We start from the raw sequence: 26,214 nt of genomic DNA, 5'->3' as shown, positions 1-26,214 counted from the left end.
AACTCAACAAGTGATAGACTTGGGAAAACCAATGGCAATGCACTGGAGCCTTTGTTCCCAGAAATACACTGTCATCCCACCAAGAGTGCTCATTACTTTGTCAGCCAAAGAGGCGTAAGACACACTGACCAGACTGCAGCAGCCCTGATTATCGCCTCTCGCCCTGACAACACACTCCAGAGGATCTGGAAAGTAGTTGAGCACAGACAAGTATTGCTAAGGGAGGGGAGAGCCTGGAGGGACTCCAAATGGTACAGCAACATGTTTACATTTTGCTGCAATGTCGAAGGTTCTTGCTACTTTGAGGCATGTGTGGGGTAACCTTGGGACTTCTGCTCACTTGGGTTACTGGTGGCGTCATGCATTTGCAGGTCCAGTATGCCCATCTGCCTCCTGCTGGTTGACGTGAAGGGTAGTACTTGCAAATCTGGTGTGGCACCTGCCACAGGCAGATGGGGTGGAGGGGGCAAAACAGGCACCCCCTCAATGAAGGCATGGGTTCATTTCCAAGGCTAGTGGAAACCTGTGTGTGCAAAATGGTCACCAGGACCAACCAAAAAAAAAGGTTTGCAGCATCCTGTTAATTTAGTTGGTTGTTCCCCTGATGCCCTTGCTGCAGATTTCCTGAGTATTCTAGTGGCCAGCATTGTCTTACTCTATTGGCATCCCTAGTGTTTCTTTTCTTCTCAGGGTTTGACTGGAGCCTTCACTTTAAGTGGGAGCAGATCCCTATAGAGCAGAAGATGTCCAGAACGGACCCAACCCAGTCCATAAGGTACCAGTCTCTGTTGGGCTTGTGCAGCCCTCTCTTTGAATGCCATTGTTAAGACTTCATCTTTGCATCAGGCGTGCATCAAGAACTTGCCTTGTGAGGACAAGATACCATCGCAGTCGCTGCAGATGCTGTGTGAGGCATTTGTCCTGTGAGATGTTTGAAGCAGTCATGTGACACGTGTGAAAGCTGTAATTTATCAGTTCACTACTCCTTGAACAATGTAAAAAGTAATTATTTTAAGTTAAATACATTTACAGACCGTTGCAGCCCATTCAATCTATCTACTTACATGGCCCCTATCTCTTTAGTATCTGAGTGCCTCACAAACTAATGAATTTATCCTCTCGATAGCGTGTGCGGTCTGGTTGTGCTATTATCCCCTCTTATGGATAAAGAATTAAGGCACAGAGACTGAACAACTTGCTTAAGGTCACACAGGAAGTCAATGGCAGAGTCAGGAACCAAACCCAATCCAAGGGCTTAACTACAAGATCATCCTTCTTTCCCAGCTTTGAATGTTCAAGTTTTTGACTGAGATAGGGGTGGGGCACATAGTGCCTTCTCTGTTGGCCAGTGTAGTCACTAGCTGGTTCACTACTGTGTACAGAGCTTTGAGAAAACTAAAGTGTGAAAAATGCTGACAAAACCCCCAAATTCTTGTCTATTTAGACAGCAAGATTCTTTAACTATAGCACATAGGAATTGGAAAGCATCCCTGTAAATAGTTTGTGAGCCATGTAGTGGACCTCACTGTGTCTCATGTTTCCGAAACCACCAGAACCCTGACAGAACAGCAGTGGGTATATGCAGCTGAGCCTTAGTAACAGTCCAGCAGTTGTTTGGACCCCACTGTGCCCATATGGTTCCTTCATATTGAGTATGTTGTGCAAAGAGCAAAAGACAGAACACTAACCTTCTAAATACTGTGATAGAATCTAACAAGGGGAGGAAGGTGGGTCTGTTGGTAAAAGCACAAGACTTGGAGTCAGGAGATTTGTGTTGTATTCCCACCTCTGCTGCAATGTCATCATGTGATTGAGGTGAGGAACTATGTCTGGCCAAGTTTTCCTCATCTGTAAAATGGAAATAAGGATAATGGTGGTGGAACAGGGTTACGGGGCTTAATTAATGAATGTTTCTAAAGTGCCTTGTGATCTTCAGATGAAAGATCCTGTGCAAGGACAAATTATGATTATTGTTTTGTTATGTATTTGCCCTTTCTTCCTTCTCTCCAGAACACCTGTCATAGCGGGAGGCATTTTTGTGATCGATAAGTCTTGGTTTAACCATCTGGGAAAATATGACACTCAGATGGACATCTGGGGAGGAGAGAATTTTGGTGAGTTGTGAAATTAGTCATTGCCCTCTCTTTCCCCACACCATCTCCCTCCTCACACAGAAAGTGACACCAGGAAATCTTTGTCAGACAAAATATGCTTTCCTGTGGGCATTTCACGTAATTAATATATTACTTGCATATAGATGGAACGCATTCCCAATCCACAAAAAAACCCCACTCCAAAGATCTGTGTATCAGTGTAAGGTTCTAGACATCAGACAACCACAGCGTCAGTCAGATCTATATTACTGGCTCATGTGTATATCAAAGATATAAGCTCTTTAAGATAGGGCCCATCTTTTGGTTGTATGTGTGCACAGTACCTAACAGGACAGGGCCTTGATCCTTGAGTGGGGCCTTCTAGGTGCTACAGAAATACACATAAATAACAATAACATCTGTGGCACTTAACATCAGATCTTCAGGAGAGATTCTCTTTCCTGACCCACTCCATAGTCTAACAAGTCTTCAAGTGGAACATCACCACCATTCAACCTTTCTATAGACATCCCTTCTTCCCCTAATAAAGGTGAGTTCTTATCCCATGACAATGGCTTTGAAATGTTGTGTTCCTAGTATGTCAGGCCTCTTTGGGAGTGGAAGCTGGGTACCGATACTCCTAAACTGCATAAGACTCTTAAACTGGGACTGAGCTCTAAACCTTCTGAGGAATATCTTCCCAGGTACTGTTATTTCACATAGCAAAGCTCTGAAACCTGCTTCCCCAGTACTACCAGAGGTGACAATTTGAGGCATCTTTTTCTCCCAAATTAGATGCCTTATGCTGTAGAATCATCACATGTAAGTGAGGGTTAGAGAGAGCAGCAGAACTGAAAAGAGGAGCACAGAGAAATCAAGTATTTGGGACTCCATTAAAATGAATTGCTGGTGAGGGAGAGTGGAATTAAAATAACTAATTTATTTGTCTTTCCTGTTAATTGAAATGAATCTGTACATATCTCTTTCTGTGTTTCAATACCTCTTGTAGTAATAAAACTGCTCCCTCTGGCCTGACTCTCTGGAACTAGAAAGTGATTTTGCTCACTATTTGAGCAGTTCCAAGCATGGCTTGCCTGCAGTGCATATTACTTGGGATTACCTAAGGAGCTTAGAAGAGTATTTTCCATTAGACGGAGGGAACCCTCTCTAAGACACATCGGAAATGATGATCTGTCAGAATTCAGACGTGAAAGTAGGAGGATCATTAAGAATATGATAAAGCTGCCACAAATTTATTCTGTTTGCATTATTAAGTTGCAGATAAATTCCCTTTAAAAGAATAATGCATCCCGTGCTTTCAGCTTCTGAAAGGATAAACTAGGAATGGGGAAAACAAAGTTGTGAGGTGGAATCTTTGTTGTAAAGATCTGATGGGGGGTTACTCAATACTATATTTCTTCAGATTTCCATAAGCCTCTTTTGGTGCTCATCTCATAAATTAAAATACAATATAAAACTCATTCCACCTTGACACATAAATTATATATCCATTAGATAATAGGAGGATAATACAATAGAAAATGGTAATGGATATTTTTCATTTTTGTTTTGTTTATCGAAAACCAGGTTTTTGGTATATGAAAAATCTTGATAATATTTTTATAATTTTTTTATTAAAAATGCCACATTTTTTCATGAAAAACAAAATATTTTAATGTCAACCATTTTTTGTGTGGATTTTTTTTTACTTGCAAGTGAGCAGGGTTAAAAAGGAGGCAGAGTATGGGAGGCAAGTGCATATCCAAAGGGATATGGTAAAAGGATGCTTCACTACACACTCCCTTACAAAATCTTGCTCCAACTAGGAGACAGGAGTAACTTGGTAGCTGGATGCAAGCGCTCCAAGCAAGTTTGCATGGCAGCGAGATGTCTTAAGGTATGTTGGGTGTGTGATTCCCAGCTTGAGGACACATACCCACACTAGCTCTGATCAAGCTAGCAAGCTAACAATGGAGTGTAGCCATGGCAACATGAGCAGTGGGAGGGATTAGTCACCCTCAGTACGTACACATCCAAGACCATAGGCATCTACTTGGGGCTGCTAGCCACTCCAGCCACTCATGCAGTTGCAGCTACATTATTTTTAGCACACTAGGTCGATCAAAGCTAGCATGGGTATGTCTCCTGAAGCTAGGCCTCACACTCTCCTCTCTAAGTGTAAGCGTACCCTTAGCTGGTAAAAGTCTCTTAGGGGAAGTGGAGAAACTCACAGTGCTTGAGTCATCTAAAACTGCAAGGCACTTGGAAACATACAGTACATAACAATCCAACATATTCCCCAGGGCGTGGGCTAAATCACCTAGTAGATCTTCTCCGTATCCAATTTCTATTCCATATTTGAAGGAAATAAGTCAGAATAAAATGATGTATTGTTGTGTGAACTGCATCAGCTTTTTGTCCTTGTTGCCTGCCTTCAAGGATCCTGCTGCTTTATGGATATGGAATAGATACACTCTCTCTCTGCATGCGTGTGTGTGTGTACGTGTGTGCGTGTGCGTTTGCATCCGTCCACGTCCACCTAGAATTGAGAACTGTCTTAAAACCCATACATCAGGTTAACCGAACAAACTGGCTTCAGGATTTCACAATGGATACGTTTGATATAGTTATTAGGATGCAACCTGGCCCAGAATGAGTCAGAACCTAGTTCCAGGAGTGAAAAAGCCAGTTGGACACAATCCCAAAAGAAACGTATAGCCTGGCTTTTTTCAAAGACCTTCCCTGCCTATGAGACTGGGGAGCTTTCTTCTGCTGCTTGTCTCTCAACTGATCCCTGTCGGGCACAGACTGTCTGGGATGTGTGAGAGGGATCAAAAGATAGAAGTGAAAATGTGACTTATTAACATTTTCTCCTTTACTCAGAGGCAGAAGTAGAAGCCATTTAAAAAACAAATAACCCACTTGTGTTAACCAACCCTGCCCACTCCTTCCAAAGGAGCTGGACTGGCAGTCTGGGGGTGGGAGGCCTGAAGTATGGCAGCCATGGGGCCTGCATGGCAGATTTCAGGCTGAAAGGATTTTTTTTGTAACTTCTTAATGTTGTATCTCCTGCCCCATGGCCTGAGGAAGACCCCAGGCAAGTAAAGTTTTTGAAGGAGAATCTATATGAGCTGTAGTCTCTGGAGGGCCCCATTATTGTAGGGAATCTTATGCAAATTTTTCCAATGCCCCAGTTGACTTTTTTGCCTATTACCCTTCCTTTTTTGTTGCTTTCACCTCCACATGAAGTGCAAGTGGGGAACCCATCCAGTGTGGCACAGTGATTAAACTCGGGGGGGGGAGGGGAGGGGAGGACAACGGACAGACTCATAATCCTTAACAAGGGCCTGTCTCTTCTGTGATGCAAATGAGCTTCTGCACATCAAAGCCCCTGTGTTCCTACAATTCTTTAACAAAATGTTGAATTTGACTTCAGGATCAGTTGAGTTTCTGCAAGCGCTCTGTGTGTGTGTGTGTTTCTCTCAAACAAACTGGACTGAATTCTGCTCTTGGGAGAGGTAACTTTGAGCTGCAGCCCAGTGTTTTCACTCCTCTACCATTTTTGGCAGAGCCAAGTGAGTTGGGAGCATTATAATGAGATGGTGTGATACAACTGAAACATTAATGTGAGAGGTACCGCAGTTGCTGGGATTCCAGGGGGCAGGAGAGGAGAAGAGCAGGGGAGATACGGTGTTTAGATGGGCAGTAGTGGCCAAACTTTGCCATGGTGAGGGGCCACAAGCACCTGAGTTAAGCAGACATATTTAATTGGATATACATAAACCTGATCAGCTGGGTTGTTGCCCTGAAATTAGAGGGAGAGGGCAACCATGGCCCATACTTGGCAACTGTGTATGATATGCTCTGCTTTGAAACTGTACTCCAGGGTGATGTCAGTGGGGGTGTGGCAAAGGGAGCAGGACTCCTGGCATGGACTGCTTAAGTAAACCAAAGCACCTCCCTGACTCCTCTTCTCTCTGTCAGTTCCTATTCTCTCACATATCCATCCTTTCCCTAAATCTGTTCCTTTTCTCCCACGCACCTACTCTTGGCACCCATTCTGACTTCTTCAGAGGTGTCTGTTTTCCTGGGGCAGCCCCATCTCTTGTAGACAGGGCTTGTGGGGAACTGAAGTCCAGTGTAACGTCAGCAACATCTGTTGCCAGAAGCCATTCTAAGTGTCTGGCAGCCGCAAGGCCCAGGATAATGAGTAAGTCTCTTGTTAAAGGGATGGCCTCAGAGAGAGGAGAGGAACAGGAGGAAGGTTGGGAAGTCTGAGGATCAACTCAATTATAACAAAGAGAGACAGGTTCTCTTTCCATCAATTCATCCTTCCTGGTTTTACCGTGGACTGCGTCTATGGCATCTACGCCGAGAAAGGAGGCAAAGCCATTCAGGAGCAGTGTGTGAGGTGGCTTTTTTGTTGGTATTCTAGGAAATTTTACCTGTATTGCTTGTCTGGCTGTACATTCTGATGCTTGGGATCTCTTCCAGAGCTCTCCTTCCGAGTGTGGATGTGTGGTGGCAGCTTGGAGATTGTTCCCTGCAGTCGAGTCGGCCACGTGTTCAGAAAACGCCACCCCTATGACTTTCCAGAGGGCAATGCACTGACCTATATCAAGTAGGTGTTGGGATATCGCAATGGCAGATGAATCATCTTGATATTTAGCATGTCTAAATAATCCTATATCTTTCTTTCCCCCTTTCCTCTTTTTTTTTTTGTCTGGGGATTCAGGGAGGATGGCACGTGATTGAACCTTTAACAAGATTCAGCCTGAAACCTCCTGCCTAGGCAAATAAATGGTGCAGATGCCCACTGCATAAAGCATATCCTCTTCCTCTGGAATGCTAACCCAGAAGGACATATCCTCAGTGTCTCTAGGAATCCCAGTCCTGGGTATTCCTGGCCCCATCCATCTCCTTCCTTCCAGCTGAATCTGCCACAGGACTCAGCAGTTCTTTGTCACATTTTTTGTTACTGATTAGGAGATAGCACATGAGAGTTGCAGGTCCAGATGTACCACAGAGATGTATCTGCTATGAGAAGAGCCACATGGGCAGCTTCCATTGTAGCAGAGAGGGGAAGAGAATAAAAATGAGAGAAGTTGGTAGATGCGTTGGGAGGGAGAAAGAGGTTGTTACAAAAAAACAAAGGGTGATATTGGTCTGTGACTAATGACAAAGGCACGTCTAGACAGGGAGAAAAGTGAATTAAGCTAAAGTGAACTAAGGCCACTTCACTTCTAAATGAGAGTGTCCACACAGGCTTAATGCACTTTAACACTCTTTAACTTCACACCTTTAGACTTGGTCTGTGCTTAAAATTTAGGTCAATATAGGTACATCAGTCAGAGGTGTGAAAAATCCACACCCCTGACCAATATAGCTATGCTGACCTAAACTCCAGGGTCGGCACAACTAGATAGACAGAAGAATGCTTCCGTTGACTTAGCTACAATTGCTCAGAGAGGTGGATTACCTACAGTGATGGAAAAACCCCTTCCGTCAGTGTAGGTTGCGTCTACACTGTGAGGTTACGCTGGCATAGCTGTGTCGATGAGTTAACTTTCCCGAGACCTGGTCTACACTTAAAAGTTAGGTTAATATAACCACACCCCTGATTGATGCAGCTATACCAACCTAACCCCCAGTGTAGGTGCAGCTGTGTGGACAGAAAGGATTTTCCATTGACAAAGCTACTTTTCCTACACAGCCAGAAAAACCCCTTCCATCATCTTGGGCTGCATCTAGGTTGCACTGGCAGAGCTACGGTGCCACAGCTATGTCAGTATACTCTCCATAGTGTAGACATACCCTGAGTGTCTCCATGAGCACGTTCCTAAGTTGCCAATGTTCCTTTATCTCCAGCTCTTGGGGGAGCTGCCATGAGCTACTAGCACTCAGCATAGCTTCTTCTTGCCCTCCTGCAGGAACACCAAACGCACAGCAGAGGTGTGGATGGATGAGTACAAACAGTACTACTACGAGGCCCGGCCTTCTGCCATCGGGAAGTCATTTGGAAGGTAAGCAGTCCCTGAGCCTGGCCAGCAGCCTTCCTGCTAATTGGTTTGTTCACTGGAAATTGCTTTCGCACTTTCACTGGGAGAGGGTAGGGAAAGGCTAAGGGCAAAGATGCCCTGCCCAGCGCTATCTCAGAACCACAGCTCAAATGGCTGATTAACAAGATTTACTTTTAATTTACTTTATTTTAAATGGCAACATATGTCCTTCCTCCCCTGCAGTGCCCTACTTAACTTGTTCTAGCATACAAGCCCAGAGGGACCCTTAATGAAATTAAAAGGCAACACATTAAGTGGATAGAAGAAAACACGTTTTTTTACACAGCATGTAACCAGCCTATGGAGGTCTGAGCTGAGCAGGTAACTGATCAGACATTCCTGTGCTTATGCTGCATCCAGAGCCAATGGGACTGGCTTTTACTGGTATGAATGGCCATCAGGCATTAGGGTTAGGCAGGTTAGCTGCCCCACAAAAACCAACTATAGGTCAGGGTCTCATAGGTGTGGGCAGAGGGGAAGGAGCAACAAGAACAGTGAACTTCCCAAAGAAATTTAAAAACCTAAAGCATATTTATGAACTAGGAGAGTACCATGAAGCCAAACATACCTCTGTATGTATCAGTCTATGGTATTACTGCATTGGCTTTGGAGATCCCTGTTTATGGTTGTCTCTCGGACACACGTATGTTCGATACTGATGTATCTCCTATATGCAGTGAGCTCTGTAGATTCAATATGATGTAAGCGCCACTCTGTGTTTTACGTCATGTTTTATTTCTCATAAATTAATAACTGATCTTTTAAAGATGTCTTTGCCTGCCTAACATTTATCCGTCTCTGGTCTGGCCTGAGTGCAGCCCTTGGGCCAGAGCCCAAACACAAGTCCAATCCCAGGTCCTCTGCTGCCTGTCTGTGATGGAGAGCTCTCTGTCACACGGGGTGCAGGAGCCTCCAGGAGCCCTCTGGGGCCAAAGCCTGCAGCACCCTTCATGCAGATCTCCTAGTGGCTTCAGTGGCAGCTTTGTGTGAATAAAAGCTGAGTCAGGGCTGCAGGATTGGAAGTTAGCTAATGTAACGCCAATATTTAAAAAGGGCTCTAGGGATGATCCCGGCAATTACAGACCGGTAAGTCTAACGTCGGTACTGGGCAAATTAGTTGAAACAATAGTAAAGAATAAAATTGTCAGACACATAGAAAAACATAAACTCTTGAGCAATAGTCAACATGGTTTCTGTAAAGGGAAATCGTGTTTTACTAATCTATTAGAGTTCTTTGAAGGGGTCAACAAACATGTGGACAAGGGGGATCCGGTGGACATAGTGTACTTAGATTTCCAGAAAGCCTTTGACAAGGTCCCTCACCAAAGGCTCTTACGTAAATTAAGCTGTCATGGGATAAAAGGAAAGGTCCTTTCATGGATTGAGAACTGGTTAATGGACAGGGAACAAAGGGTAGGAATTAATGGTAAATTCTCAGAATGGAGAGGGGTAACTAGTGGTGTTCCCCAAGGGTCAGTCCTAGGACCAATCCTATTCAATTTATTCATAAATGATCTGGAGAAAGGGGTAAACAGTGAGGTGGCAAAGTTTGCAGATGATACTAAACTACTCAAGATAGTTAAGACCAAAGCAGATTGTGAAGAGCTTCAAAAAGATCTCACAAAACTAAGTGATTGGGCAACAAAATGGCAAATGAAATTTAATGTGGATAAATGTAAAGTAATGCACATTGGAAAAAATAACCCCAACTAATTTAGCTACAACAAGTCAGGAAAAAGATCTTGGAGTTATCGTGGATAGTTCTCTGAAGATGTCCACGCAGTGTGCAGAGGCGGTCAAAAAAGCAAACAGGATGTTAGGAATCATTAAAAAGGGGATAGAGAATAAGACTGAGAATATATTATTGCCCTTATATAAATCCATGGTACGCCCACATCTCGAATACTGTGTACAGATGTGGTCTCCTCACCTCAAAAAAGATATTCTAGCACTAGAAAAGGTTCAGAAAAGAGCAACTAAAATGATTAGGGATTTAGAGAGGGTCCCATATGAGGAAAGATTAAAGAGGCTAGGACTCTTCAGTTTGGAAAAGAGAAGACTAAGGGGGGACATGATAGAGGTATATAAAATCATGAGTGATGTTGAGAAAGTAGATAAGGAAAAGTTATTTACTTATTCCCATAATACAAGAACTAGGGGTCACCAAATGAAATTAATAGGCAGCAGGTTTAAAACAAATAAAAGGAAGTTCTTCTTCACGCAGCGCACAGTCAACTTGTGGAACTCCTTACCTGAGGAGGTTGTGAAGGCTAGGACTATAACAATGTTTAAAAGGGGACTGGATAAATTCATGGTGGCTAAGTCCATAAATGGCTATTAGCCAGGATGGGTAAGAATGGTGTCCCTAGCCGCTGTTCGTCAGAGGATGGAGATGGATGGCAGGAGAGAGATCACTTGATCATTGCCTGTTAGGTTCACTCCCTCAGGGGCACCTGGCATTGGCCACTGTCGGTAGACAGATACTGGGCTAGATGGACCTTTGGTCTGACCCGGTACGGCCTTTCTTATGTTCTTATGTTCTTATGTTCTTATTTGGCAGTAATAGCCATAGTAATGGCTTTGTAATGCTAACATGAAACGTACTTTTAGAAGGCTTATGTCACTGGTTAAAGGAACACCGTCAAGGTTAATTGGGCCCCAAATGTGACCTGCATCCTCACCAGTTATATCAGTTTATAAGATCTATGTAGTTCTTTATAAGGTATGGGCTGTATTATGGCTGCTCCCAGTTGGGTCCCTGAGGATGGCAGGAGAAAGAGGATGCATAAAAACAGACTCTTTCCCCTCCACTCACCACACCCACTGAGAGTGAGTATATGGATGAGAGGAAACCACTAGCTCTGCCAGCAGGATCACACGCCCCACACAGGGCCGGTGCAAGGAAGTTTTGCACCCTAGGCGAAACTTCCACTTTGCACCCCCCAGCCCTGGAGCAGCTCCCCACCCCTCCGCCCTGAGGTGCCTCCCCCCAAGCAGCAGCTCCCCCCCTGCCCTGAGGTGCCCCCTCCCCACCCCAGCTCACCTCTGCTCCACGTCCTCCCCGAGCACGCTGTCTCCGCTCTAATTCTCCTCCCAGGCTTGGTGCAGCAAGCCTGGGAGGCAGGAAAAGTGAAGCAGCAACTGCGCGGTGGAACCCCCGGGCTGCCAGCGGCGCTGGCAGGGGCTCAGCGCAGCGGCCGCTGAAACGACTTTAAACATTTTGGGGGGGCGCCGCTTTTTGGTGCCCCCAAATCTTGACGCCCTAGGCAACCGCCTAGTTCGCCTAAATGGTAGCACCGGCCCTGGCCCCACGGGAGGAATGTTTGACTGGGCTGGATGTGGGGCCAGAGCCCTGTTCCCCCCCGATTCCTGCACGCCAGCTAGCGCCAAGAGAATCGTCTGTGGAGGGGCGTGCACTGAACACCTTTAGTACAGGGCTATGGAGTGCAGCAGCAGAACACAGTCCCTTCCCTCCCCCACCAACCATATGGAGACATTATGCCCCCAGTGCTTTGTGCCTTCCCCACTACTCAAGCACTATGGCTGCTCATCTGCCCCAGGCCAATAGAGTACCCTGGTCTGTAAGAGCCATAATTTAACCCTTGATGTATTCTTTCCTTTAGAACAAAAGCTTCACTACTCCTCTTCCAGGGAAAACAAAATCAGTGCCAAATGCCAACTCCCGAGCTACTGGACACTGACAAGCCAGTGCATGCAGCACAGCCATAAGGAGCCCTAGAATGACAATGCAGTTGTTTTTTAAAGTGACCATTTACATTTAAAGTTTCCAAGGAGTCATTGTAAACACAGGAAAAAATCTATTACAAAAATGATTAAACACACCCTGGATCATTTGTAGTCACCTGTTTCGTTTCCCAGTGGTTGTCTGAGTCTCTCTCTTACAATAGAGCCCCACAAGGACACACAACAGTGAAGACACCTTCTCAGCTCTCCAGTGGTGCCACTGTGCTGTGTTGTTTTTCCCTGAGCTAGAGGAAGTGCAAGAAATTGCCAGAGTGTGTGTTCGTTTCTTCAGTCCCACATTGGGAGGCCCCTGCACTCACTGCTCCTTGTCTCCCACTTACTTCAATGTCCCTGCTCTGCCCCCATCACATTGGCCAGGAGGCCAAGGGCAAGGGGGTAACGTTATACAGCTTCACACATCCCTAAAATGAGCCCTGCCCTCCCTGCTACCCCATATCGTCTCCATTCACTGTATCACTCTGAACAACATGCTTTTGTTTCCAGTATTGCAGACCGCATGGAGCAACGCAGGCAACTAAACTGTAAATCCTTCCAGTGGTACCTGGAGAATGTCTACCCAGAGCTCAAGTGAGTTAATCCTCAACTTTTAGAAAGCTGGAAACCAGCTCTCTGAAAGGATGTGGGAGGTAGGCCAGGGAGGAAAGCACTAGCCTCAGAATTGGGGAAGATCTGTGGCAGCTGGGAAGTAGGAAGTCAGGACTCTCATGTTCAGAGTGAATCCTGCTCACCCCTCTCCTTTTGGTGAGAAACCCTCCTTGATTTGCTGGCCTGCACTTCCACTTGACCCACCACCAGTTCCAGCTTGGACATTTGAGCTGGGCACAGGGAGATGGAAAAGGATCTCTAGGAGGGAAGTGGGGAGAGGTGCAGCCACAAGGCGGGCAGGTTGGATAGAGCACATTTTTGGGAGAGGGAAGGAGTGGCAAGGACAGGTGTTTTTGTGGGATAGAAGCTCTATTAGGAGACCTTCAGGAAGCCAGGTGAGGCAGCATCCATTGTTCGTAGGGAGAGAGGACATGCAGTCAAAGGAAGTCAGGATGTGTGTTGATGGGAGAATTGCTGCAGACTAACATACCTCTGGGAAATGAGTCTGTTAAGATCTTAAAGCTCTATTGTGTGAATGCCTGTTTCTGAATTTCCGGTGCCTCAGGGATCTGAAATAAAGCAGCTTGTTAAGGTATGGTTTGTATACAAGCTTATGGCATTGCTGGAAGCGTGGAGTACAGCTCCCTCTAATCTAAGGCTCCAGGATTTTTGCTGCGCACTGTACTGAAGTCCAGGGCCAGATCAACCATTAGACCCAATAGGCCCAAGCCTAGGGCCTCTGACTCTGGAGTCCCAGTGGCATAATCATATACAGCCTGGAGCCCCAAGGAACAAACTACATGGAATTGGGTCTGCCGCAGTGCTTAGATATGAGATTTTCAAGGAAAACCCCAGATTCTGTAGCAACTGGTCTTTGTGAACTCGTAGCTAGCACTCTTCCTTCTGAGTCAGTATTGAACCAGTGCCCTAGCCCTGTGTTAGTGAGCAGCCATGTCTACACTAGGGCTGTGTTATTAGAACGTGTTAGCTAACACATTCTACCAACACCCCTTTAAGTCCTAGTCTAGACAAAGTCTATGACTCAGTAGGGTTAGATGACGGTGGTTAAAAAGTAGATAGCCGGCTGCAGCCCTGTCTACACTAGTGCTAGTTGCTACCACAGAGGAGATGAACTGGTGGTAGCAGTGGGGAAATTTGGGGCAGAGGAGGCTAGCATAGACAGAGCTTTTTGCTTGAGGCGCTGTCTGTCAGAAGAGATCCAACACTGAAGTCCTATCTCCTTGGGGATATTAAGGATCCCCCAGCACTTTTTGAAAGTAAGGGATACTAACTCAGAGTTCTGGCCAAATCCTAACTCACATTCTGCTTCCTCAAATTCCCTCAGACATTTCTATTGGATATAATATTCTTCATTTGCTGGCCCCAACTATTGTGCTGTGTTCCACTCTAGAGGCGGACGCATTTCAGTGGTGGTTGGAGTAATCTCGATATAAATACATACAGTGCATCGAGACACTTCTGGCTATAAGGTGCCATGCAAATCTTGTCGTTTTTCTCCCAGGGTTCCTGAAAAGGAGCTGGTTCCTGGGATTATCAGACAAGGAGGACATTGCCTGGAGTCTTGGGGCCAGGACACAGCAGGAAATTCTGTGGCTGGTGTGGGAGGCTGCAAAGGGACAGTGAGCAATCCCCCTGTCAGCCAGGTGAGGCAGGCTTGAATTTGGCTCTTTACTCCTGCTTGCTGCATTTTAGCAGCTTTGACACAGTGGTACTGGGAGGATAAATGTTTAGGAAAGGTATGTGTGTGACCTTCAGCATATCGGAGACCCTCGGCAGAGTGTCCTGACAGTCGGCAGTAGCTGCTTCTGCGCAGCCTTATAATAAGTTACAGTCTCTCTGCTGTAGGGAGTGGACAATATGTGAGTCAGAGTTTGACAATGTGGCCCATAATGAAACCACTGAGATCAAGCTGAAGCATTGCATGCTGGGACTTGTGTTCTCCACTGGCCACATATCTGTTTCCAATCTGGGGTGGCCTCAGGCGTCTCCATTTTATGCAAATTCGATGTGGGCCTTGGGCTTCATGGCAAATTGTTACCATGGCCCTCAGTTTGACAAAGTTTGGGTGCTCCTGATCTACTGTATTAGATATAGATTCATATAATACAGTGAGATGGACATTAATGGACATATACAGATTCACAGGCAATACTCCATTAACCCTTGAGTGCTACAGTGTGCACTCAGGAGTTGAGCTACTTCTCATTCTCTCTGCCTATCTCATCCCTATAGTGCAAAATACAGTAAAGAAGGGGCACATTATTCCCGCCAAAGGTGAGCTGCACTAGGGTTCATGCATTACACTGGAGCATTTGGCCTGGGTCCATAGGAGCTTACAGACATCACTTTCTGGGCACAGTACAAACAGTCACAGGATTTTGAAGTGGTTAATATACTCTTAACTGGCACTGACGCTGCTGGAAATTGAAATCTTTGCTATAATTACTGGAAGAATATATTTAAATACTGATTCAGGAATGTAAGTCTGCACTTAAATAAAAATGTTTAAAGTACTTTTTAAAGCAGTGTTTGTAAGGGGCAGTGTCTGGTTAAAAAGCAGCTTTTAAAGAAACCTAATTTCTTTATGTTATTAATAACACTGAACATGAATGAAACATAAATAATTTTACAGTGCTAGCAATTGCAGCCCTGCTGCCAAGTGGCATGCTACCAGAGCCATCATAGATCCTCCCGCTGCTACCCCACAATCAGTGTGGATCTGCAGGGTGTGCATTTGCAGGCCCCACAACTTGTTCCATGGAAGGGGACAAACCAAAAAAGGACTTTTCCAAAAGCTACTTTCTGGATCAAATTTGACCCAACACTGTCCTCTTTAAATAAAATCATACCAAAGCGCAATTCTAATCTGAGAAGTGATTTAGTAACCCAGCATTCTGGGAGGCTGTTTGTCTCTCACTGTCTCCAGAGCAAACACACCCAGGTTATGAGAAAAAGATGGGTTTTTTCCTAGCTGCCAGCCCTGCAAACTCCATCTGGGGTCTGAAAGTCATGCACGTCACCACGAGTAACAGAGATTCTCTAAGCCAGAATCTGTCCTTGATGGACTTGCTCAGGTGTAGCTGAGGGGAGAATTTGGTTCTGCAGTTGGAGTTTAGCTAATAACTCTGTTGATGATGGGCGAGCCAGAATAGAACTCAGGTCCCGCTCCTGAAGTTGTGTTGGCTCCACAGGGCTAACAAAATGTAAGATATAGGGGGAGAGAATATTTGTCACTAAAAGTCAGCAAATAATACTTAGAGGGAAAAGATCTGTTAAGGAAGAAGATGCCATTTTTACAGTGACTTTTCAGAGTAAAGCCACACTTTATGGTAAGCAGCCAGGACCCCAGCTGCTGTAAATTGGCATAGTCCCCATAACTTCAACGGGGGACTACATTACACCAGCCCGAGATCTTCTCATTTGACAGCCTTGCTACAGCAGGGAAGCAGCCTGAGCAAACAAAGGGTCTCAGTATGCTATTTCATGCCAGCAAATGCTCATTCACATCTGTTATCTGTTGGGAACAAGTTTGCAGCCAGCATCCAACATGCCATTTAATCAGACTCCCTGTGCCATTTCACTATTGTTTGAAGTCACTGAAATGTATTGCCCTTGGTCCCTCTGCTGGGCCACCATCCCAGTGAATAATAACCTTAATACTTGATGGGATGGGTGTCTATCAAGTGGCAGGAGGGATCAATGCAATGGCTTATTTTCTATGGATGTGTGTGTGCTGTATGGAACTGTGTGGGTTTAAATGTATGTGTTTTGCCTAACTTGATAAACTGTCTGTTGTCCACAATGGACAATCGCTGTTGACTCCTGGGAGAAGTAGGTAGTGAATTTGCCTATTATGTAAAATAATCAGAAACTGTTGCCCATTACCTCAATTAGGGGACAGGGTCCTACCTGCTTTGCAGGCCAGTAGAACCCTGGTTATGGAAGGGTGCTGTGCAGGGAGACTCTTGGAACCCATGGATGATCTGACTATTGGAAGCCAGCCAGGCAGGTTTTGAAGTTCCCATGTCAGGGTTCCCCAAACCTGAACACAGACTTCAAAGCCTGGTGCCAGATCGGCCCAGGACCTGCCAGCTCAGTCCATGGGAGTCTCTTCTCTGGTAAAGACTGAGTGAGGACTCCAGGATTTGGCTCATTTTTTCTGTTATATCATCGCTACCATAATGATGGAATCTGTATCTTTTTGTTTTCTCCTCCACAGGAGTGGGTCTTCAGTGACCCTTTAATTAGACAGCAGGACAAGTGTCTCTCCATCACCTCCTTCTCCACCGGATCTCAGATTACACTGGAAGCATGCAATCAGAAAGATGGCAGACAGGTATTGTACTGCCTTCGTAATGCTGTCACTGTCCCATGTTGGTATTAGTGCCACCTAAAGACAAGAAATGGCACTGGCAAGGTGACCATATAAACTAAAAGGTCTCTTCCATCTCTAGATTCTAGGATTCATCCCCCACATGTACATCTCTTGTCTTTCATAAACTCTGATGTGACCCTTCCCCTTACCAGGGATCGGATACAGATCACATTGCTCTGAGATACCCAAGGGAAGTGGTGAACGCATCATCATTTACTTATTTAGGGATATGTAAAATGTGCTTATCACTCAAAGCTGAGCTTGCCTCTTGGGGCGTGGAGACAGGTGCCTCACACAGCCAGGACCAAATTGGGTTTGAGGCCTGAGTTGTTAACTGGACTGGACAAAGCACAATAAGGGAACAATCCTGCACTGCTAAAAAATGAATGGACTTGATGACTTATTAGGGCTCTTCTATTCCTGACTTCTGTGCTTCCCTCAGCAGTGAGGGAGAACAAGCATTGCATTGTCCAGGGCTGTGCTGGCATCTCTGTAAGGTACCTATTGCCTTGGGAGCCCAGAGGCATGAAGCTGCATAGCCTATGACCAGTCCCCAGCACCATCTGCTCTAAAGTACTACACGTGTCTGAATTTAGCCCTTGACAAAAGGAAAGTGATTTTAAAAGCATCTGAAATTCAGCCAGGCCCGTCTATGGGAACCATGAACATAGATGTCTCCAGAGAGTTGGTTATTGCAGGAGTCTCTCGAAGAGCAGTCACTGGGAATACGCTGGGACAACTCTCACTGTTGAAATTAACCCTGCAAGAATAACCCAAGAGGGCTGTACTTTCCTGGGTCTTTCCCCCTCTGGGCGACCATAGGCACCCCTAGCTGTGTAATTAGGTCACTCAGCTCTCCGTAAGTGCGTTACTGAGTCCTCCTCCCAGTAGCAGAGAGGATCCTGGCAGCTGCCAAGATCATCAACCACCCCCTCCTCCAGGGAGGGCAGAACTGAGGGAGCAGTGGGGCCTAGCACCCTCACAATGGCAATATTGTGGGGGCTGATCTAGGTTTCCCTCCCCACAGTATTTCCTCTGTACCTAGGGAGAGTGCAAGACAGGGCTTCCCAGACCTTGGTCCTCCTCTGGCTCCCCCCTCCCCCCTTGGCTCCAAGAGGTGGGGACAGGAGCTGGGCAGGGTGGAGAAGGGCAGCAGGGTGGCGCTGCATCATTTCTGGGGTGGTGGTGGGGGAGAAAGGGGACAGGCTGTTTCCTCACCAGGGTTAAAGCTGGGGCAAGGAGCAGGATGTCGGGTGTCCTGGGTGTCTGGGATGAGGGAGCAGGGACACTGTGCTGCCACAGTCACCCTAATCACCTGCTTCCTGTGACACGCGTCTCCAAGGCCAAGATGAGTGCCTGCCCTGCCACCCTCCCCAACCCCTTCAGCTGCCTTTGAACCACTCGTCTGCAGTTGCGAAGTCCAGATCCTGAAAAGTCCAAATCTCTTCCTCTCCATTGACCACAGCCCTCTGCTGAGGGCACTAACAGAGAACATGTTCCTTGAGGCTCACCCTCAGACACCTTCAGTGGTGAACATCTCCCTGTTCCTACCATCTTCTTCCAAGACATTATCTGTGTTGTCTAGGACCACCCCCGTCAACTCTAGAGGGCAATGGAGTTCTCTTGCTTTGCTCCTTCTCCTTCCCCTCTCACAATTCTCTTTCCTCTACTCTGCCCTCTTGGCTCTCCCCCCTTACAGGGGGTCAGAGTGCCACTGCTGAGCCTGGGGCCATACAGCCCACCCCCAGCTCTCCTCCTTGTTTGACTGGCAGGACACTTGATGCCCAGGTTGCACCCTTCTTGTCCTGGACTTCTGGGCAACAGGATATTCTCCAGCCTTCTGGGAACTATATTTGAACCTAGTGGTGCCAATACAGTGCATACCTTTCAACACAGCCCCCAGCCTTGACTATGTTAGAGGACATGGGAGTGCAGTAGGGTGACTTTGCTCAGTGCATCTTTCCCATCTCATTCTGCTCTTTAGTGCTTACAGTACTGAAAAGTTATCAGGTAGCTGACAACTGGAAACCGGGTTAGAAAGGTGTGGAGAGAAGCCCACTCTGCCGTATCTCTGTTCCCAAACACTCTCCTTGTTAGCCCAGACTTGCACTGACACAGGAATCACCTGGTAGCTGCCAGCTTCAGTTTACACTTGATCTGGGAGCTGGCAGAGAAAGTCTCACTCCCCAAAATGAAGTTGAGGCATTGTCTCAAATGCAATGCTAGGAAAAGAGGGAGCAGGGGGAAGGGGAGAGAGGGTGTGGGGAAGGGAGGACCCCTTCTAGTTAAAGATCAACATCAATATTAATAGCAGTGGTTGCCAGACGTATGGGTGTGGTTACACAATACCCTTTGTCAGTCCAGGACATGCAGCCAGCTTGAACACTGCTAGTAGAGAGAGCGCCAGCTGCAAGAATCCTGATTTGGAATTTGAATCCCAAACGTTCAGAGCTGTTTGGATCTAGGGTTTACCATTAGCCCATTATATAGAGATGGGCCCAGATTCAAAATCCAGATCCAGGGTTGGATTCAGGCCCATGTATCCCATCCCATCCCCACAAAGTTCAGGAGTGTTTGGAACTTGAGCTTTGGTTCACCCCCATCTCTAATTATTTGAAGCATTTAAACAAAAATCCTTGTTGACAGACTGTCAGCAAAATCATCTGCTAGGTCAAGTCCTTGATTTGAGTCCAGCTCATCCACATAAGGTAATGGAAAACAATGACTCACATCCTTAGTAGGCTGGCTCCAAATTTTTAGTGTGCGCATCTTTGTAATGAGACCACTATAAAACTGTCACATCAATGCTCTGTAAATCACTCCAATGGTGCAATAAATCCACATGTGTTAGTGTGCATTGATTTTTCACTTCTGGCTAGAGGAGCCCGCATGCCTCTCTGGCACACACAGGACGCTGGCCCTGCTGGGCTAGAGAAGCAGGCAGAGGTGGCAGAAGCTTGTTTTGAATGGGGGAGGGGAACCTGAAGTTTGGGACAGAGAGTGTGCACTGAGGAGCCTGTGGTCAAGGTGCAGATGGAGCTTTGGCAGTGCCAAGTACTCTGGCAGCTGCAGAAAGGCAGAACAGAAAGGTGAGCAACTGTTTCGTTCAGTAGCCAAGCCAGAGTAGACTGTGTCACAACACTGGGAGCCTTGCTCTGTTACTGAAAGACAGTTTGATTTGATGTTCAGAAAGAGAATAAAGACTTGCAAGCTGTAGGCCAGTCAGGTCATTCAAATACTGTTGTTTTTGCCAGAAAGGCAAGCAGCAGTTTAATTTGTGAGCCACATCAAAGTAATCTTTGTAACAAAGTACTGAGTCAGAATAAGTCCATGTACATATATGCAGAAAAGCACTTGATGGAGAGATCAGAGAATGACCCAAGTCTAGAAGCATTCCAGCCCCATCACGCTATTCTGTAATGGGCTAAAGGGGACCAGGAACAAAATATATTTGGCAAAACCATGATCACTCAACAGGAACAGCTGGTAGCTGGCAGCACTAGTGGAGAGCTAGCCAAGTGCTATTCTGTATGATCAGAATTAGATTTCAAACCAGATGGACATTATCCATAATAATATTTAGATGTTAGCATTTCTACTTGAATGTCAGATAAATTATTGCATAGTCTCTCAGACTGGTGGTGGGTGTGGCATTTTAATTTGTAATAAAGTGAGGACAAATATAAGACCAAGTGAGAGTCAGACACTAAAAACAAGAGAATAGAATTGAGAAATCCTGGCATAATATTCCAAGACAGAACAAAGTCAATGCAGAGAAATCCCATTAGACAGAAGTATTTCATTGTAATTTACCTGAGAGAATGAGACCCCAGCCTGAAGATTAGGACAGTCGGGTTTTTTGTGGGACGACCAAATCTGAAGTCATAGCTGCCTGCCTTTTTTCCAGCTTGCTGCTCAGTGATGCATATTATCTGAGATACAGACAAATGGAACTATGTGCAGACAATCAAAACTCAGAGAAAACTTTACAGTTTTGTAAGTGCTTGAGTCAGTATCTTGACAGTAATAGCCAGGTAAAATGTTCCTTTCAGTATACCACAGCTTGAAAGCAATTTTCAGGAGAAATGAGATTTTCTCAGCTCTGATTTCCTCTTTGTTTCAGTTTTGTGAATTTCAGCGCTCACAGGGAGAGTGACCGCACTTGTTAGATTCTGGCCTAGTGCACCAACTGCCATACAAGCTTTCCTATCAAACACCTCTGTTTACACACAATCTTCTGTGAAACATCTCCTGTGATTCCAGTCCTAGGCTCCCCGCAGCTCTGCAAATGCACCTCAATCATGACCTGCAGTACCCTCTGTGTCAGAGCCGGGGCGCGGGCAGCCATGCCTAGTAGTCAGAGCCAGAGCTCAGTCATAAGATAGGAGTTTAGAGTCAGCCAAGTCAGGACACTGGGAGGTCAGAAGCAGGAGACAAACTGGAGGTCAGGAGCCACAAGTCAGATGCCAGGAAATCCAAGCCAGGGGAACAGGAGCAGGGGTAGGTAACAGGAGTGACTAGTACAAGACTCACAGAGCAGAGGGGAGCCCAGTTGTTCAGACAGCTTCCTGGTCTTGCTGCTGGCTTAAGTAGGGACTGGGCTTCCTGGGTCTCAGGTAAGCTGCTGCCAGGTGGATGGTTGGAGCATGGCTGCTTCCATGAACCTTACAGGCCCAGGTTTGAGACCTGTGGCTCATAACACCCTGCAGTTCCAATTATCAGCTTCACCCAGTGTACCTCAGTCCTATGTCTGATCTACACCTTAAGTTAACCTAGCTATGTCACTCAGGGATGTGAACAATTCAGTCCCCGAAGAGCTGAAGTCAAGCTGACCTAAGCTCCAGTGTAGACACTACTAGGTCAACACCTGTGCTGCCGTCCTAGTGTAAACATACCCCTAATATACAACACCTTGCTCTTCTACTCTTACTTCTTGGCTGCTGCCAGTAGCTTCCTAGGTTTACTGAGCTATTTTTAATCACTTGCAAAAATTCTAGACCCGCTAAGACCCATGATTGCCTGTAAAATTATTTGGACTGATAGAAGTTAAAAACCAACTTGTGCTCACACTGAAATATTACAGTACTCTTATACCTTGGGCTATATTTTACACTATCAGAGTGGAAGGACTGAATGGCTTTTCCTTCAAGATTATAGTAATAATATTTGCGAGACAAGGTGGGTGAGGTAATATCTTTTATTAGACCCACTTCTGTTGGTGAAAGAGGCAAGCTTCTGAACTCTGTGTGGCTCAAAAGCTTGTCTCTCTGAACAACAGAAGTGGGTCTAATAAAAGATATTACCTCACCCACCTTGTGTCTCTAATATCCTGGGGGGACCTACTTAGCTACAACAACGCTGCAAAAAGTAATGATATTTGGCACTTACAGCACTTTCATTCATATATTGCAAAGCACTTTAGTGCACAGTAGGGCTAGTTGGACAGTTTCAAAATTTTGATGACTTTTTGATGGGAAAAAGAGACAAAATTTTTGTGAAAATCATTACTTGTTATCCAACCAGTTCCAGTGGGTAATCTGTATTATCTCCTTTTGACGGGAAAGAGAGGCAGAGGTACAGAGAGATTCAGGCCAAAACTTGTGAACACTTGGCAAGCCCAAGGAGTCATTTCAGAACTGGTAACCTAAAATCTTGAGCTGGCACAAAGTATCCAGCCAGTGGTTTGTTTCACTGCATTTTAACCCAGCATAGGGAAGTGTGCCTTCTACTGAATCATCAGTATCACTTCCCACAATACCTAGGTGTTCCTCACAGGCTCCCATCCAAGTGCTAGCGAGGCCAATGGTGCATGGTGGCTGAGAGTTGGGAAGATCACAGCCTGAGGCTGCATGACTGCAGGTAGTTTCCTGTGAAGGTTTTTGTGATTCCCCCCAAACACTCAGTTTCCACCCTTTCCCTGTACCTTTACTCATCTGTCTATCTGAGATATCACGCCCAGCTGTGCTGCCCCAACTCAAGGTTATTCTCAGGGTCTGTGAAGCACCATTTAAAGTGTGCCAGGGGCATAGATTTGTCTCTGTGCGTGGCCCTCTTCTTCCCCTCTCAGACTCCCTCTTTCCCTACCAGCAGCCTAACCCCTGAGGTCCATGAGCCCCTAAAAATACACCCTCCACATCTGAAAGAGTGGCATTGCACCACTCAGGTTTGGCCCAGCTACCCCTCCATCAGAGGGAGGGGAGGCCGAGCCAAATTTGAGTGAGTGGCATTGTGACCTGTTGCAGGGGGTGGCAGTGCCATTCAGGTTTGGCTCAGCCAAAAAGCAATCAGGCCACTGGGCAGCCCACTCTAGCTCCACAGCCTGTGATTGTTCTTGTAACTCTTGTGGGCCCTGGAGTGAAGCCTAGTGAGCCTCTAGCCACTTTCCTGCTTCCTCCTGAACAGGGCTGGCTCCAGACCCCAGCGCGCCAAGCGTGTGCTTGGGGCGGCATGCCACGGGGGGCGGTCTGTATTAGGAATCGCTGCTGTGAAGGAGAAGGCTGCAGTTTAACAGGCCTTGAATATTAGAAATCTGTGACCATGGCAATTAGCAAGGGACATTTCCCTTCCTTTTCTCCCCAGGAGAAACCTGGCCCCAATGGGAGATTCTGTGTCATGTGATTTCTCCAGATTAGAGACCCACTGATCTGTGAGCCTCTGTGCACTGAGCAGGTGCCAGCCGCTCAGTCTCCAGGAATGGCCTGCAGCAACAGCAGCAGCAGGAGGACAAGCAGGGAGTGTTCAGCACCACACATTTCCTCCTGCTAATGAACTACACCAAACAAATGAACTTCTCAGTTAATTGCACAACCTGAAAGCCCAGCAGCTGTTTCAGAGTCATCCTGAATCTCACAGTGCAGTAGAAAGTGGTAGGTGGGTTGTGGGGGAGGAAGTACAAGCTTGGGATTTGGCTGTAGGAATTTTATGCAGGTAGCAGTTTGTGTGTTGACCGTACAAGCTGAAGTTGTTGGTTCTTCTCCTTAGGTGAAAGCAGTGGTTTTGATCTCATTAATTTTCCCCCATCCAGGCCTGGAGTTGTTATGCCCTCCTCCTCCCCTCAGTATTCAGGAGCAGAGGCGGCTCTAGCAATTTTGCTGCCCCAAGCACGGCGGCACGCTGCGGGGGGCGCTCTGGCGGTCGCCGGTCCCACGGCTCTGGTGGACCTCCCGCAGGCGTGCCTGCGGATGCTCCACCGGAGCCGCAGGACCAGCAGACCCTCCGCAGGCATGCCTGTGGGAGGTCCACCGGAGCTACCTGCCGCCCTCCCGCGGGACGCCGCCCCAAGCACGCGCTTGGCGTGCTGGGGTCTAGAGCCGGCCCTGAGGAAAGGCATCCACAGGGCAGATGCAAGGTGGAGAGAAGGCCTTCACATGCAGAAGTATTACCGAAATGAGGGAAGACACAGTATGTGCTCTTGGGGATTCCCAGGAGCGGGTGTGCCCTTCTCCCAGTCCTTCATGACGGTGTCTGCTGCTCTGCGGTTTACTTCCTCCCCTTCCTCCCACTCAGTGGGCCTCTGCCAGGTGATAGCCAGTCTAACCTGGAACCTGGATTTTGGGTTCTAGGAGGCAGCAGGTGTTGATGGCACTGTAAGCTCCATCTTGCGCTTCAGGAAAGGTTATAATTCCACCCCCACCATATTTCTGGCCCTCCTCCTAGCACCCTCCCTGATCAGTCCCCCAGCAGGAGCCCCCTTAGTCAGAGCTGATAACAGTGGCAAGCTGAGGGTTAATATTTGTAAAATCACCTCCAGGCCATTTCAGGACTAAGTGGACTGAGCGGAGAAGACCCTACATTGCACAATTGCTCTGTCATGCGAGAATAATAACCAGCGTATAGATAATCAAGAGGACAATGAGGAGCACCCGGACACTGCTGCAGCAGGAATTATAAATAGTGCCGTAATGAAGTGCTGTGTTAGCGAGTTGATATAAACTTTAACCATTGGATTTTCACTGAATGTGGCTGGGAGTCAAATACCTGCAATATGTGGCAACCTAAACTGTTCACTGGGTCAGTTACCCATGAATGACAAGGCATATAGAGTTCTAACATTAATCTAAAAGGGGAGGCAAGTCTGACAGTTCCTCTAGGGATATTTATTCCCTGCATATGGCATGTCTGCAATTGCTCCAGACCTTTCAAGCCAGCCTGATGGGCTGTCCCCCTTTTCTCACATCAATCAGGCAGTCAGGCCAAACATCCTCTTCATATCCCCAGGCTGTCAGCTTACTGAGCACTCAAACCTTGTGTCCTAACTGGGCCATCTGCTTGACTGAGAAGAGGGAGACAGGAAAATCCCTACAGTCTGGAGTGCTCCATCCAGTGTAGCTGCTGAAATCAGCCATCTCTGAGTAAATGAATGGCAGAGAATCCTGGTGGAGATCTCAAACCCATGTTATTACTATTATTTATTTATGGTAGCGACCACTACATGTTAGGCACTTTCCAGCCAGACAGGAAGGTGCAGCCCCTGTCCTGAAGAACTCACCGTTTAAGCAAAGAGGCAAGTAATGAGAGACTGGGGCTAAGGGGAAACAACACAGACTTTGTCCTTTCACTGTAAGCATCACAACCACAGTGGGCCACTAAGAGAATTCTTTGTGGGTGGAGGCCTTGCGGAGGAGCCCAGGGACGTTGCTCCATGCGTAGCAGGCAGCATGGCAGCAGACTTAGAGGTATTTATTGAGAGGCTGACAACGAGGCAGTCTGCAGAGGTGCCGACTCCGTGGGTGCTCTGGGGCTGGAGCACCATGGGGAAAAATTAGTGGGTGCTCTGCTGCCAAGCTCCCCTCACCCCCCACCCCACCTTCTCCCGATCCTCCACCTACCTCCCAGCACTTCCTGCCCGGCTGCTGCCAAACAACTGTTTGGCGGCATTAACGTGCTCGGGGAGGGAGGGAGGAATGGGAACATGGTGCATTCAGGGCCAGGGTGGGGATCTGGAGAAGGAGTTGTAATAGGGGCAGGGAGGGGCAGAGTTGAGCTGGGGACTTTAGGGAAGAGGTTGGAATGGGGGCAGGGAAGGAGCGGGGCCTCATGGAAGGGGTGGAGAGGGGGCAGGGATGGGGGTCAAGCACCCATGGCAAAGGGGACGTCATCACCTATGGCAGTCAGGGTGGAAATGTTGGCAGAGTGGAGGAGTGTTGGGCAGCTTGAAGTGAGATCAGCTTGGATAAGTAGGGAGAGGCAGAGTTATAAAGAGCTTTCTAGGTGGTGATAAAAAGTTTGAATTTGATGTGCTAGTGGGTGAGGAGCCAGTGAGGGGCTTTAAAGAGGGCAGTGACATGATCAAATCAATGGGCAAGGAGATGATGAC

At 46.8% G+C, this 26,214-nt stretch overlaps 1 protein-coding gene across 1 annotated transcript in view; it reads left to right on the top strand.

Annotated features, from left to right (window-relative positions):
- The window catches only part of GALNT16 (polypeptide N-acetylgalactosaminyltransferase 16), a 120,140-nt gene that overhangs the window by 89,974 nt on the left and 3,952 nt on the right, over positions 1-26,214 (top strand). The window contains exons 8-14 of the mRNA XM_045016088.1: positions 691-775; positions 2,011-2,114; positions 6,588-6,714; positions 8,024-8,116; positions 12,401-12,484; positions 14,025-14,166; positions 16,743-16,859. Coding sequence (XP_044872023.1) covers positions 691-775; positions 2,011-2,114; positions 6,588-6,714; positions 8,024-8,116; positions 12,401-12,484; positions 14,025-14,166; positions 16,743-16,859 — 752 coding nt within the window. The remainder of the gene's footprint in view (positions 1-690; positions 776-2,010; positions 2,115-6,587; positions 6,715-8,023; positions 8,117-12,400; positions 12,485-14,024; positions 14,167-16,742; positions 16,860-26,214) is intronic.

This window comes from Mauremys mutica, chromosome 4, assembly GCF_020497125.1.
Source record: "Mauremys mutica isolate MM-2020 ecotype Southern chromosome 4, ASM2049712v1, whole genome shotgun sequence".
Lineage (NCBI taxonomy): Eukaryota > Metazoa > Chordata > Testudines > Geoemydidae > Mauremys > Mauremys mutica.
Note: the sequence above shows the minus strand (reverse complement) of the source record. Positions and strands in the feature narration are given on the sequence as shown.